Raw genomic sequence first — 15,988 nt, forward strand, 5'->3', positions numbered from 1 at the left:
CACTTGGTGTCCCTTCTGACACTGTTCTGTCAGCAAATGCTTTGCCTGGCAAGGTCACCATATGAAGAGGTTTTCTGAGCACAGTGTATTCCAACTGTGTGCCACGTCACCACAGCACAGACGTACAGCAGGCACACAGTGGCCCAGATGTCACCTCTAATCAATCTAGCACAGGAACCAGGAGCAATTCCTGCAAGCAGAGAGGGTCTCCACACAACCTGAGCACCACCACTGAGAGAACAGCTCATTGGCTAGGATGTCAAACTGGGGGAAAACCACCAGACTTCTCCAGCAGACAACCTGAGCTTTGTCCTGTGCAGCCCTGTCTGCACTCACCCACAGAGCCCACAGAAGCTGGCACACTCCACCACATCAGGACCTCCTGCACAGTGTTCAGGAGTCTTATTGTCCCATTTCAGTGTGTGTCCTCAGCTGCAGGATACATTTACTGGGCTTGGGACAGTGATGGGTCTCTTACTGAAATGTGTGAGTGAGGAGAGATTGAACTCATCTATGTAAGGAGAACAAACCTGAACTACAGAATGTCTTCTGGGAGAGAAAATTCAGCTCCTGCAGTGCTGAGCCTGAAAAGATGCTCTGGGGCACAGTCAGTGAACCTGCCCTCAGTCCAGAGAGAACCAGGAAGTGCCCTGGTGACAGCAAAACTTGGATTTTCCTTCCTAATAACCATCTCAGTTGGGTAGCTTCAACATCAGGGGAGAGCAGACTGGCAGAACCAAGGGCTGAACATCGCCTCCACAGTCCATGTTTCTGCATGGGGAAACGCTGCCACAGGTTCAGGAGGGATGATACTTTGGATTGTGTCCATCAGCCAGCCCCACAATTACTCTTCCCATAACACCTACACAGTGACTCAGCCAACCCATAACATGGAGGGACAGCCACAGGCAGACCCTCCAGAAACAACACATTTACAGATTAGCTGAACGGTAACAACAGGTAAGAGCTGTGTGGTCTCATTTTAACTAAGACACCAGAGGTGCCAACAGAAAGACCTGGAAACTGCCCAGCAGGCTGTGTGGCCAAGGGCTGCTGGGTACTTACATCACTTGCAATGTCTCTGGAGGCTTTAGCAGACTTGATAGGAATGGCATCTGCCCGCATGTCGTAGCCCTTTTTCTTATCCTCCTCCATCGCAAGCTTGTACAGTTTCTGAAACAAAAACAAGCACTCCCCTCAAACACCTCTCCTGCCTGGCACACACCAAGGGACAGCCATCAACCCCTAACCCCACCTCCACCACCTACCTCACTGTAGTTCACTTTGTTCTGCTGGGCTAGCAAAATCCCTGGTGTGTCTGGCATGATGTGGACGCTGGTTTTGTCCTTCTCCCAGGCTGAGGTGTACGCGCGCTGCACGGAGGAGCACGAGGGGACGTGAGGTCACACGAGAGCAGGGCAGCAAACTCACACAGAAAATGACATCAACAAAGAGAACCTGGGGGCCTCTGCTGTGCACCCACTCAGGGACATCATTATTGCTCTCAAACCCTTCTAACACTTCTCTCCTTTCATCCCACACCCCACCCAGATCACTGCTCCAACCGCACAAGACAGAATTTGGTCTAAAACAAGGAACTCAAATCCCTCATGCGAGAGGATGCAGTTTTCCCTTTGCAAAAGCCAGGCCCTGGAAGGACAGAGACCAGCATCCTGGGAAAGGGAGGTCCTCGCTTCCTTCTGGTTGCACACAGCAAGAGAAATCTGACCTGGTCCATAATTGCAGAGTTGTGCTTTGCCAGAACCATGGGCATGGAGTCAGGCAGGCTGGTGAATCGGATGGTGTCTGGGTGCTGCCGGTACTTCTTGTCACTCAGGATCTCGCTTGCCCTCTTATTCTTCTCAGCATCCAGGGAACCAATTGGAGACCAACCAATGCCCCTCAGCCACTGAAGGTCAGACCTGTAGACATTCTGAAAGGACAGGCAAGGACACAAAGCAGCTCAGCAACCTCCTTGCTCGGGGTAACTACTGCTCCTACCCACAGAAGCTTGACCCATCAGAAAACATTCCCCACTAGCCACCCCATCAAACTCAGCTCCCACCTCTTTCTCCATGCCTGTAACAGCACAAGAAGGTGTCAAGTAACCCAGAGACTTTCCCTTTCTATCTTGTTCATCTCCTCAGGAAACACCAGTCTCATTTGGCAGTCTCTAGTCATCTGCTGCACTGCTACCTCCAAACTGCTCCAGGCAAGAGAGGATTACTCTGTCATCATAAAGCAGAACCCCACACAAGCTTCACCCCTGATCCTTCATCACATCAACTCTCAGCAGGACAGCATGGCCACAACATGGTCACACAGAATCAGCCTACATTTAAGCTCCACATGTGGACCTTCTCCAACAAAGCAAGAGAACAGAGGGGATACTTCTGTTTTCCACTCTGCCAGGAAGAACAACTTACATCACTCTGCAGGTCATAGGCTGTCTTAGCATGGGTAACATCATTCTGGTCTGGCAGGCAGGTCCAGCGATGCAGAGGGTGCTTGTAATCAACATCACTGACCAGCTCCTGACATTTCTTGGCCAACACAATTCCCAGCATGTCCACTGGGCTACTGAAGTGAGTCTTGGACTTCTCAAAGGCTTTCTTGTACTCCCTGTCACTCTGGATCTTGGCCACGTGCATTGACCACATCATCTTGGGATCGTCCTCGATGTTGCGGGCCCCAATGTGGTGGCCAAGCTGCTTTCTGTATGCAGTCTTGTACTTGTACTAATTGAAGAGAGAAACAATGATTATCACCTCTTTGCAAGCTCTGAATGCCTTTCTTCATTTAGCCATTCATATTCTCCTATCAAATTTTTATCCTCATATTTTCCCCATCTTTTATTTCTCTTCACATTTCTCCAATACTGTTAGAGGTTTTCTTCCCCATCCAAAATACATTAACACATTTTTCAGTGGTTATATTCTAACTCATTGCATATTATTGTATTTAATTAACTTTACATCATTAAGAATTAAACCACCACTGGAGAGGGCAGCAACATACTGCTGGAAGTTTAGACTTCTCTTCCTTTGGTGGAGGTGGTGGAGTCACCATCCCTGGAGGTGTTCAAGAGGGGACTGTACGTGGCACTTGGTGCCATGGTCTAGGAGTCATGAGGTTGGACTTGATGATCTTTGAGGTCTTTCCCAACCTTATTGATTCTATGATTCTTTTAAATAAAGCCTCTTTATCCCAAGTGTGTACCAGCTCCATTCCCCAGTGTTATTTTCACCCTGCAATACTTACTTCACTGGCTATATCTCTGGATGCCTTTGCTGACTGGAGGGGTATAGCATCAGGAGGAAGATCATAACCCTTCTTCTTCAGCTCCTCATAGCCTAACTTGTAACGTTTCTGTTGGAGAAGGATTCAAAGCAGTCATTGCAAATAGGAGTCTTTAGAGAGGTTTTCAACACTGCTGCTTTCTTCCCTTGACTACTGACAATAAAGCAGGAGATTGCAAACAGTTTCTTTCATCAAATTAAATCCCATACCTTGCTTTTTATTTGGATCTTTTCAAGGCTGAACATTACCTAAAGGATGGGGGGCAAGAGGATGGGGCCAGACTCTGCTCAGTGGTGCCCAGCAAGGAGCAACAGGCAAAAAACTGGAACCCAGGAGGGTCCATCTGAATGTGAGGAGAAAAGATTTTTTGGTGTGAGGGTGCTGGAGGCCTGGAGCAGGCTGCCCAGAGAGGTTGTGGAGTCTCCTTCTCTGGAGAGATTCCAAACCCACCTGGACATTGTGATGCTGGGCAAGCTGCTGTGGGTAAACCTGCTTGAGCAGGGGGGTTGGAGTGGATGATCTACAGGGGTCACTTCCAGCCTCCAACATGTTGAAGTTTGGGGATTATGTAATGTGTATTTTGTATCTGATAATCTAAACTATTTAGAAGTGACAACCTCTATGTTTTCTGCTTAACTCATTTGAGAATCTGGATGATTCAGAGAGTCCTCTACAGATGTGAAATATTCTGGCCCATGAGTCTCTACCCTCAATTTCAACTGTCATAATTTTTGTCTTCTTAAGTTCTTATGATAGAGCTTCTAAGATTTCTTTGCCTTTCCCTGTAATCCATCCCTGTTCCCCTATAACCAGGAATTTGATCTAAATTAAACAATTCTTTGTAATTCTGAAGAGGCAGTTGGATATAATGAGACAATTTGACAACAGCAACAGGCATACTAAAAAGCCTGACCACATATTTACAACATTAATATGATCAGGAGGGAAGAAAGAGGAAACTGCTAACTTGGGCTGAATATTTTGTTGGCTCTTTTTTTCTGTCCTAGCTAATCCCACTTCATGTTTTAGCAATTCCATTTGGGCTTCCCAGCGCACCACAACTTTCTCAGGCGAAGATCCCAAGTGTGCTTTGAGGTGTTACAATTGTAGGACTACTCCACTGCTTTTACACTCAAGGCACAATGAGTCACCCAAATTTAACAGAAGAAAGGTCCTAGAGACACACTTACATCACTTGTGTTAATCAAGTTTGATTTAGCCAGCAGAATTTCAGGAGTATCAGGCATGATGTGAACCTGAGTCTTGTCCTTGTTCCAAGCTTCTTTGTAGAGTATCTGCAAAGAGACACAATGATCTTGAGGGTCTCTTCCAACCTGGTTTATTCTATACTAACTCTGTAATTGCTTTGCCTGATGAAAGGCTCATTGCATAGCAGTAAATTCAGCTTACTTTTCCTCTGTGACAGCAGAGCAAAGGCATACTGTGAATGCATGAGCTATGTGAGCAACACGAGACATTAAAATCAAATAATACACAGACTCCCTACTGAAATACCACCTGGGTTTACTCATAGCCATCAAATGTCAAGGAAATTGCTTTACCACTTTGGTTTTTTCACTTCTTTATATCCACGAAATGCCAAGGAAACAGAATTATTACAGCCTACACAGTACAGGTCTTATTTGCTGTTGTAACTGAGTAAGTTCTACCGCACTGAAGACCTGAATCTTCTGAACAACATCTTGACAGCTGAGCATTAAGGCACTGGCTATAAACACCTGTCCCTACATCCTAAGCATATATTCTGATATGGAGACTTAAAAATAGATTCATTTCTGGAATCACATGTTCTGTCTCTAGAGGCAACTTACATCACTTCTGTTTTTGGCATTAGATTTTGCCAAGACAATATCCATGGCATCTGGAATACTCGTGAACTTAATAGTATCAGGGTGCTGCCTGTACTTCCTTTCACTCAGGATTTCAGAAGCTTTCTTGTTCTTTTCGGATTCCAAAGACCCCAAAGGACTCCATCCAATGCCTCTGAGCCACTGTAGATCTGACTTATACAAATTCTGTTGAGGAGGAAAGAAACAAAACATCAGAATCGTAGTAGGTTATTTCCCCTGCTCATTTATTAAACTGTACTAAAAGGCTAATTTAGTAAGGTAGCTAAAAGGGATTTGAGCTTCAATCTGCTCTGTATCAGCATCACAAGAGAGTCATTAAATACACTTTTCAAGGAGCAGGACAAAAAGGAAGTTCATTATATGCAGAGGAAGCTTACATCACTCTGTTGGTCGTAGACCCTCTTTGCCTCGGTGACATCAACCTGGTCTGGCAGACAAGTCCAGCGGTGGAGTATATGTTTGTAGTCTACATCACTAACAAGTTCCTGGCATTTCTTAGCCAGAAGGAAGCCCAACATGTCCACAGGCATGTTAAACTTTGTCTTCCACTTCTCAAAGTCTTTCTTGTACTCCCTCTCGCTCTGCATCTTCGCTACTTGCATAGACCACAACATCTTTGGATCGTCCTGCAAGCTGCGGAACCCAATGTGGTGTCCCTGCTGCTTGCGGTAACCTTCTTTGTACTTGTACTGCAAGGATGAAGGTTGCAAAGGTGAAATTAGAGTAAGATACAGCCAGTGGTAAAACAGATGAGCAAAATAATCAAGATGATTTCTCAGTTTAATGATTCTCTTTAGGAAATAAACGACAGCAACTTGTTCTGGCACCTCGTGTAAAGTCTTGGCAACGCCTTCATTAATGTGCATCACACTCTGCCTGGGAATGCAAAGAGTCCTTGGAGAGGAAGAGTGCACAGGTCTAAGGGTGGGTTCCCCTGCCATCTGACTGACACAATCAGACTCCAGAGAACTCCCACATTTTGACACACTGATGAATAAAATAATCATCAATGAAAAATGTAGGTGCTTAAACACTGGAAACATTTCCCCATGACTACAGCCATGAAGATGATCAGAGGGCTGGAGCACCTCTTCTGTTGAGAGTTGTGGCTGTTCAGCCTGGAGAAGAGAAGGCTCCAGGAAGACCTTAGAGAAGTAATATCTGAAGAGAGCCTACAGGAAGGCTGTAGAGGGGCTGTTTAGAAGGCCTTGTGGTAATAGGACAAGGGGCAATGGTTTGAAACTGGATCAAGGTAGATTTAGGCTGGACTTTAGGAGGAAGTTCTTTACCGGGAGACTGGTGACATACTGGAACAGGTTGCTCAGGGATGTAGTGGAGGCTCCATCCTTGGAGACATCCAAGGACAAACCTGACAGGGCCCTGAGCAAGTGCTCTAGTTGAAGATGTCCCTGATGACTGCAGGGGGGTTGGACAGGATGACCTTTGAAGGTCCCTTCCAACCCACTGCATTCTGTGATGAATAAAATCTCTCCCATAAATGAAGGAGTTGCATTCATGCCAACTGATGGTAACAGCAGTGGCTACTTCAGAGCTGTAAAGAGGATTTCTCAGCACAGACACTGGGATCAGCTGATTAGACCAAATTTACTGCTGCTCTGGAAATGCAATATCCAGAAGAGCAGACAAGTCCTAACAATGGAGCACACAATCTTTGGAGCTGTCAAGATGCCAGAGCAACCCTTTTTAAGTTGTCCTTACTGACAAGAAGAGATCAGGAAGGGAGAACCAGAAGGAATTTTGTCAGCAGTTTTGTTCCTCACTCCAAGCCACACCTTAGCAGAGAGGTGCATCTCAATCTAGTGGGACTGCAGGTTATGGTAACCAGATAAAGTGTGCATCACATTGAACTAGAAAGGCTGCTTACATCACTTGCAATGTCCCTTGAAGCTTTGGCAGCTTTCACTGACATGGCTTCAGGTGTGAGGTCATAGCCTTTCTTGATCATTTCTTCCCAGCCAAGCTTGTATAGTTTCTGAAATAAAAAACCAGCATGGATTTAAAAGCCTTAATACATCTCTTCAGATATGTCAATGATCCATTTAACCAAATTCTGGCCACCTCAGTGGACAGTTACAGGAGAACTGGCTTCAGTTGTGAGAGAAAATCTACTAGAATGGGAACCTGGAAGCATGAAACCCAGGTCTTCCAAATCTTAGGCTGGTGGTTAATGAGTTTTAATTTACAGCAGCAAGCTACTATAAAATATCTTGGGGATTTCAAACATATCTGGGGAATTTGAAATAGATCTGTCTGGGAGAACTGAAAACTCTCCAGCTGGGTTAAAAATGGAATTAATAAGGCTGTAATGCAGTCATTGAATAGCTATTTTAAGCAGTGAGTCCAAGATTGGCCTCTGAGGAATGATGTAAAGCAAAACCTGCATTTTATACTGTCACAATTGTCACCTTCCCAGATCTGAAAGCTGGCAGGGAAGTTAGACTCATTGCACATGTTTCTTTTCCCATATGTTAAGTTAAAAATAGACAGCAGGTACTGGTAATTTTCCAGCAAGGAATCTTTAACATGATTGGTTTCTGTGCTAAGGGTATGGACCATTCACCTACACCCAGATTCCAAACACATTATAATGTCATTTTGACTGTTCCTTTGTTAATCCAAAGATGATCACTGCTGCTACTCTGAAAGAAAAGATTACTCACATACACATTCTTACCTCTGTTTTAAATCAATCCCCCATCCCAGTCCTTCTAACTTACACCAATTAATTGTTTTGGAACAAATCTGAAGAAAGCAGATGTTGTAGACACCTGAAGAAAGTACAATTGTCATAGGAAGTATGGAAAACTCTACCTGACTGTAGTTAGTCTTGTTCTGTTTGGCCTGTAGAATGTCTGGGGTATCAGGCATCACATGAACCTGAGTTTTATCCTTCTCCCAAGCTTGAGTATAAGCATGCTGTTGAGAAAAGTAACACCAGATGTGTTAATATCAACGACCAAGGATGGATCTTGAGGGGTATTCAACGTTGCATTTGCACACTTTGGATAAGGAAGGGTGAAAAGACCAAGATTTAGATGTAATTTACTGTTAGAGCAGGTTCAGAGGGGGGCACAAAGATGATCAGAGGGCTGGTTGTTTAACCTGGAGAAGAGAAGGCTCCAAGGACACTTTAGAGCAGCCTTCCAGGAGAGCTGGGGAGGGACTTTTTACAAAGCTGTAGGGGAAAAGCTTCAGGCTGGAAGAAGCTGAATTTAGATTAGACATTAAGAAGCAATTCTTCCCCATGAAGGTGGTGAGGCACTAACACAGGATGCCCAGAGAAGTGATGGAGGCTCCAAGCCTGGAAGTGTTCCAAGCCAGGTTGGATGGTGCCTTGAGCAAGCTGGTCTAGTAGGAGGCATCCCTGCCCATGGCTGGGGGGTTGAAACTGGATGATCTTGAAGATCCTTTCCAACCCAAACCATTCTGTGATTCTATGCCTTAATCCAGAATCTGCTGAATTAGGATCCAGTCTTACTTCTAATGCAACCCTGCTATCATGATTTTCAGGGCCAGTAATTTCCAATACAAGATTGGGAAGAACAGAGGCTGGAGAGGCAGCAATGAAAAGAATGTGAAAAGATTCATTTAACTGAAGGTATTTATCAGTAACTGAGTGCCTCTTTAAGAACAAAAAACAGGTAAAGAACAGAACAGAACAGAACAGAATAGAATAGAACAGAACAGAACAGAACAGAATTAACCAGGTTGGAAAAGACCTTTGAGATCATCAACTCCAACCCATCATCCAACACTATCTAACCAACTAAACCATGGCACCAAGCACCCCATCAAGTCTCTTCCTAAATGCCTCCAGTGTTGGTGACTCCACCACCTCCCTGGGCAGCACATCCCAATGGCCAATCTCTCTTTCTATGAAGAATTTCTTCCTAACACCCAGCCTAAACCTCCCCTGGCACAGCTTGAGACTGTGTCCTCTTGTCCTGGTGGTGGTTGTCTGGGAGAATACCAACCCCCACCTGGCTACAACCTCCCTGAAGAAGAACCTGTAAAGGACAGTTCTTTTACCCAGGGTAAAGGTGGTGAGAGAGGCTGAGACACTGCTGGCTGAAATGGGTTGCACGTGAAGATTTGCCTCATCTCCCCCACAGATACTCACTTTGTTCATGATGTTTGCATTCTGCTTGGCAAGGACCAGGTCCATGGCATCATTCTGTTTGGTGAAGGGGAAGAGGCTGGGATGCTGGCGGTACTTCCGGTCGCTTGCAATCTCTGTGGCCTTCTTGGATTTCTCCACCTCCAGAGACCCAACAGGACTCCAACCAATCCCCTTGAACCACTCATTGTAATCCTGCTTGTACTCATTCTGCCAATCAGAACACGACAGGAAAGCTGACAGGTTACTAATGGCTTGGGCAATGTGAAGGAGGGGGAGTCACAAAACTGTTTGGGTTGGAAAAGACCTCTGAGATCCCTGAGTTCAACCATCAATCCAACGCCACCATGGCCATTAAACCATGTCCCAAAGTGCCATGGCCACAGGTTTCTTGAACACCTCCAGTGATGGTGACTCCACCACCTCCCTGGGCAGCCTGTTCCAATGCCTGACCACTCTTGCAGGAAAGAAATTGTTCTTCATCTCCAACCTAAACCTTCTATTCTATTCCATTCCATTCCATTCCATTCCACTCCACTCCACTCCACTCCACTCCACTCCACTCCACTCCACTCCACTCCACTCCACTCCACTCCACTCCACTCCACTCCACTCCACTCCACTCCATTCTCCCCTGGCACAATCTCAGGCCATTTCCTCTCACTCTATCACCTGATACTAGGGAGAACAGACTACCCCCCACCTCACTGCAACCTCTTTTCAGGGAGTTGTAGAAAGCAATGAGGTCTCCCCTCACTGGTCTCTGCTTCTCCAGACTAAACAACCTCAATCCCCTCAGCTGCTCCTCGTAACATTTGCTCTCTAGACCCTTCTGCAGCTTTGTTGCCTTCAAACTGAAAAAATCTGGATTTAGATGACACACTAGGATGAAATTCTCCACGAGGGTGGTGAAGCACTGGAATAGGCTGCCCAGAGAAGCTGCGAAGGGTCCAAGCCTGGAAGTGCTTCAAGCCAAGTTGGATAGGGCCTTAAGCAAGCTGATCTAGTGGAAATTGCCTCTTCCCATGGCAGGGAAGTTGGAACTAGATGACCTTTAAGGTCCCTTTCAACCCAAACCATTCTGTGATTCTATGATGCAGAATATTTCCACTGCTTCTAATACAAAGCCGTAATGAAAACACAGGGTGTGTGGGGGGAAAGGGCACAGCTGTGAATGGCAGAAAGAAAAGAGCAACTTACATCACTTTGTATCTGATTCATGTTTCTGTAGAGTTCTAAGTTCATTGCATCTGGTAGCAGCATATATTGGTGGATCAGCCTCTTGTAGTTGGTATTGGTTACGCGGTCTTGTGCCTCCTTGGCTGCCACGATGCTGAGCGCGTCGGTAGGCGTCTGGTAATGCGTCTTGCTCATCTCATAAGCTTTCTTGTACTCCCTGTCAGACTGCATCTTGGCCACTTGCATGTAATGGACAAGTTTGGGGTCATCCTGAAGGCTACGGAAGCCTACGAGTTTCCCTTTGTCTTGCTCATAGCCTAGTTTGTATTTAAACTGCAAAGAGAACAGAGACAGAGACTTAAATAAGCAGCACCTATCTTGGGAGGAAAACAAAATAAGCCCACAAAAAAATTAGACTCAAGTAACATTTTCACATTGGTAAGAAAACATCCCAGTGGTGGCTCTGTCCACTTATTCATTTTGCTTTGGAGTGCACCCTAAGAGTGTCTCCTGGCCCTTTGTAAAGGATGCTTAAAGACTTTCTTAATAGATGACAGTTCCTTACCATAGTTTATTCTGCTCCTGCACCAGGTTCAATGCAGCCTGAGGTTCAATCACTTTCTAATCTCCTCATGAATGACACAATGAAAACATGGAACATACTGACAGAAAGCAAAAGGCAGAGGAACAGCCAAGATCTGATTTGCTGAAGGGATGTAATGGTTTAGGAACTGTCACAAGGGAGTTCTCTTCACTGTAGTTTAGAGATGCTCAGCTCTAAGATGAAGAAGTTCTTCGGTATGAGGGTGGTGAGACTCTGGAATAGGCTGCTCAGGAAGGTTGTGGATGCCTCCTCTCTGGGGGTGTTCAAGGCCAGGTTGTATGAGGCCTTGAGCAACCAAGTCCAGCTGAGAGGCATCCCTGCAAGATGATTTCTAAGGTCCCTTCCAACCTAAGCCATTCTGTGATTCTGTGAGCTATCACAGCCACTACAACCAAGGTATATTAACCCACACAGGTAGTTCTCTGTTGTTCTTGCTGTCCTGCTTCCAATATTTGGCTTAGATAACTGTTTTGGGGGTGGTTTGCATCATATTCAGAACACATCACATTCAGTCCATATCTAAAGACTAACCATCAAACAAAGATCTAATCATCAGTTCCATTAGGTTCACTTGCCCAGATGATTAAAAAAATTCAAGACACACCCCAAGACCTTTTGCCTTTTTTTCATTTAATAAAGCAAATAATCCAAATCCTTAACCCTTTCTTCAATTTCTTATCCTCCCTGGACAATGAACTACACATATCAAGAATCAGTTCCTTTTTCCTTCGTTGCTTACTGCCTGGAAGGAACTGACAATGGAAGCACCTTCTCCACAGACTCAGAGCAGTGGCAAACCAAACTGACTTTGCAGGGGCTGCAATATCCCCTGTGTTGTCACAAACAAATGCTGAGCCCTAACTTCCTCCCTTTCTCAGGCTGGTTTTGCCTGCTGGTTGCCACAGCAAACCCCTCATCACTGGTACACAAAGGAGTTCAGAATGGTTCTGATTCCAGAGGCTCTCAGCATCAAGAAACTCAAAGGAACAAATCCTTTTTACTGCAGTGGTAAAGTTAAGTCCTTATCAGTTCTTCTCAGATACTTCTGAGGCTGATCTCTGGCTAGTTTATCTAAACTACAAATACACAACACAGATTTACACAGTGTCCAAGCACCATCACAGCACGGAATCAGCTGCTTTTTGGGTTCTTCTGAGTCCCTCATCTCCTTAACCTTTGCAAAGGTTTCCTTAACCCTGCTAGAAAATGTGTTAGAACATATATCAATATGTCAGAGTTGTTTACAAACAAGACAATAAAGAGACTACATATATTTACTGGAATGTGTCCAGAGAAGGGCAACAAAGCTGGGGAGGGGTCTGGAGCACAGCCCTGTGAGGAGAGGCTGAGGGAGCTGGGGTTGCTTAGCCTGGAGAAGAGGAGGCTCAGGGGAGACCTTCTTGCTCTCTGCAACTCCCTGAAGGGAGGTTGTAGCCAGGTGGGGGTTGGTCTCTTCTGCCAGGCAAGCAGCACCAGAACAAGAGGACACAGTCTCAAGCTGTGCCAGGGGAGGTTTAGGCTGGAGGTTAGGAAGAAGTTTTATACAGAGAGAATGATTGCCCATTGGAATGTGCTGCCCAGGGAGGTGGTGGAGTCACCATCCCTGGAGGTGTTTAGGAAGAGCCTGGCTGAGGCACTTGGTGCCATGGTTTAGTTGATGAGAAGGTGTTGGGTGATAGGTTGGATTCAATGATCTCAAAGGTCTTTTCCAACCTGGTTAATTCAATTCTATTCTATTCTATTCTATTCTATTCTATTCTATTCTATTCTATTCTATTCTATTCTATTCTATTCTATTCTATTCTATTCTATTCTATTCTATTCTATTCTATCCTACCCTATCCTATTCTACCCTATCCTATCCTACCCTATCCTATCTTATCCTATCCTACCCTATTAGTGCCAAGAAATCCATGTTTCACAGTATCTGAACTGATCATTTTGTCATTCAAGCACTTACATCACTAGCAATGTCCCTAGAAGCTTTGGCAGCTTTAATGGGGATAGCATCAGCTCTGAGGTCATAGCCTTTCTTCCTAGATTCTTCAAATGACAGCCTGTACATCTTCTGTGGAAAGAAACAAAAGAAACATCTTTTAAAAAAGAAGAAAACACAAAGCCAAGCAAGCTACAGGCACTTAAAGAACATTTGATTACTTCTACATGATAACTTGAATCAGACTGTTCATATGTTTAATACTCCCTGAGCAGTTGTTTAAGGCCCTCAGGGACACAGAGAGGTGAATATTGCTATTTTTTTTAACTTACCATTCTTTAATTTAACTCAAATTCTAGCATCCAGACACCAGTGCAGCTGGACTGCAAGTCCAGAAGAGGGCCACAAAGATGATCCAAGGGCTGGAGCACCTTTGCTATGAGGATAGGCTGAGGGAGCTGGGGCTATTCAGCCTGGAGAAGAGAAGGCTCTTGGGGGACCTTAGAGCTGAAGGGATCCTACAGGAAGGTGTAGAGGGACTTTTATAAGGGTGTCAGGAGACAGGATAAGAGGGAATGGCTTTAAGCTGAGGGAGAGTGGAGTTAGACTGGATCTTAGGAAGAAGTTCTTCAGTACAAGGGTGGTGAGATTCTGGAATAGGTTGCTCAGGGATGTTGTGGATGCCTCCTCCCTGGGGGTGAGCAAAGCCAGGTTGGGTGAGGCCTTGAGCAGCCAAGTCTAGCAGGGAAGTGTTCCTGCCCAGGGCAGGCAGCTTGGAGTAGATGATCTCTAAGGTCCCTTCCAACCTAAGCCATTCTATAATAACCTGAAGCAAAAGGGCATGATAATTTCTTTCCCACATGCACACATTCTATGATTTTATGTCATAATCTGACTATATATTTACAGTCATTTTAATTTTTCTTGGTAGCTTTTTGCATTTAATTTTGGGGAAGGAAGTGGGGAAAAGGAAAATTTGCTTTCTGTGAAGTTACTACAAGGTAACAAACTGAGAAGTAGAGAGAGTTTCATCTGCTGCTGTTTCATCCCTAATAAAAACCCCAAGAGCTACATCCCAGCCTTACAAACAGTACTTACATCACTCAGATTAAATGCATTCACTTTTGCTAAAGCAATCTGTGGAATATCTGGGGTGATGTGAACTTTCTTTTTGTCTTCTTCCCAGGCTTGTTTGTACTTGTGCTGGAAGGATAAAAGCAAAACAGAGATGTCAGCTGTCTATGTTAAGCCCATATCTAAGGTTACACTCCAGCAGCTGGTCCACCCCTTGATGAGCCCTCCCCCAGCAGAGAAGGGCAACCAGGAAAAGAACACCAGTGGGTTGAAATGAAAATGGATTTAATGAAACAGGCAAATTAATCCCAATGCCAATATCAAGGGTACAAAGTTATACTCAGCCCAGTTAAGGCACAGTGGTCACAATAAATGGGAATGCAGGCAAGAGCAGGAACAAGAGATCAAGAGATCCCCTCATCCTCAGCAACCTTCCTCCTTTGTCCTCACAACCTTCCTCCTTTGTCCTCAGCATGAAGTTTATGGTCTGAGATACATCAGTAGCCAACTGATATCAGTGGCCCTGGCTGACTCCAGACTGCTAACAGCCTGCAGTCCATGACTGGCCTTTGGTTGTGTCCCAATAAAACCAGGATAACCATAACCAAGGAATTAAGAATGTTTCCTATCTGAAATATAAAACTCCATTAGAATGATGAAATTACTAACGTGGTAGCAGCAGCTGCCATTTCATTTTGCCATTTAATAGCAGTGTGAATGAGGAAGAGCTCTTAGGAAGTTAATTTTGTGAGGCTGAAATAGACGTGGAAGAAATCCCAGTCTGGCTGGAGCACTTCAGGGCTTGTCTGTTGTCCAGCAGCACATTGAACAACAAAGAACAACAGGTTTCAAAACATACTAAGTCTGGCTGGGATGGAGTTAATCCTCTTCAGAGCAGCTCCTACAGTGCTGTGATTTACAGCTGTGACTTAAACACTGCTGCCAACACACTAAAATCTTTCAGCTCTTGCTGAACAATGTTTGCACAGTATCGAGCCCTTCTCTGTTTCTCTCTGCCCCCACAGACTATGGGGATGTGCAAGGAGTTGGGAGGGTACATAACCAGGCAGAGGAACCCAAATAATCAGAAAGATATTCTATGTCATATAACACCATGGATAGCAACATTCAAGGGAGAAGAAAAGGCTTAGAGAGGTTAGACACCTTTTGTTTGGGAACTGGCTGGGCATGGGAGGTGGCAAGTGATTGTTTTTCCATCACTTGTTTTGTTTTCTTTCCTTTTCCTTTGCTTATTAAACATTTTTTATTTTGACCCACAAGTTCTTTTTTACTTTTACTCTGCTTTTCTTCCCTCATCCCATTGTGGGGAAGTGAGTGACAGTGTGGTGCTTAGCTGTCTACCAAGGTTAACCCACAAGCAAGCCAGGAATAATTGTTAGAGGTGGAAGATTATTGGTTTACCTCCTGGAAAATAAGTATCAGTTGAGAGAGGCAATAGAGCTTTGCTTAGAGGAAACAGAACTAAAGAAAGTGTGTGTAAGATTCTGATGTCCATGAAACTCCACCTGGGAAATAATAATAAACTGCAGCAGTACAGGTTAGGAGGTGATCTGCTAGATGGTAGCCCCATGGAGAAGGACCTTGGAGTCCTGGTGGACAACAAGTTATCCATGAGACAGCAATGTGCCCTGATGGCCAAGAAGGCCAATGGTAGCCTGAGGTGCATTAAGAAAAATGTGTCCAGCAGATCAAGGGAGGTTCTCCTCCCCCTCTACTCTGCCCTAGTGAGGCCCCACCTTGAAAATTGCATCCAGTTCACAAGGGACGGGGATCTGCTGGAGAGAATCCAGTAGAGGGCTACAAGGATGATTAAGGGAGCACTGCCTTATGAGAAGAGGCTGAGAGACCTGGGGCTGTTTAGTCTG

At 45.0% G+C, this 15,988-nt stretch overlaps 1 protein-coding gene across 14 annotated transcripts in view; it reads right to left on the reverse strand.

Moving 5' to 3' along the window:
* The window catches only part of NEB (nebulin), a 178,863-nt gene that overhangs the window by 123,436 nt on the left and 39,439 nt on the right, over positions 1-15,988 (reverse strand). For all 14 annotated transcript variants that reach the window (XM_068166774.1, XM_068166767.1, XM_068166773.1 and 11 more), the window contains exons 29-42: positions 14,127-14,231; positions 13,053-13,160; positions 10,510-10,821; positions 9,313-9,519; positions 8,004-8,108; positions 7,057-7,164; positions 5,549-5,860; positions 5,133-5,336; positions 4,491-4,595; positions 3,262-3,369; positions 2,427-2,738; positions 1,730-1,933; positions 1,269-1,373; positions 1,066-1,173 (exon numbers count right to left, since the gene is read on the reverse strand). In XM_068166774.1, coding sequence (XP_068022875.1) covers positions 1,066-1,173; positions 1,269-1,373; positions 1,730-1,933; positions 2,427-2,738; positions 3,262-3,369; positions 4,491-4,595; positions 5,133-5,336; positions 5,549-5,860; positions 7,057-7,164; positions 8,004-8,108; positions 9,313-9,519; positions 10,510-10,821; positions 13,053-13,160; positions 14,127-14,231 — 2,403 coding nt within the window. The remainder of the gene's footprint in view (positions 1-1,065; positions 1,174-1,268; positions 1,374-1,729; positions 1,934-2,426; positions 2,739-3,261; positions 3,370-4,490; positions 4,596-5,132; positions 5,337-5,548; positions 5,861-7,056; positions 7,165-8,003; positions 8,109-9,312; positions 9,520-10,509; positions 10,822-13,052; positions 13,161-14,126; positions 14,232-15,988) is intronic.

The sequence above is a fragment of the Melanerpes formicivorus genome, unplaced genomic scaffold (assembly GCF_026170545.1).
Source record: "Melanerpes formicivorus ecotype bairdi unplaced genomic scaffold, bMelFor1.0.p_v2 SCAF_106, whole genome shotgun sequence".
Classification (NCBI taxonomy): Eukaryota; Metazoa; Chordata; class Aves; order Piciformes; family Picidae; genus Melanerpes; species Melanerpes formicivorus.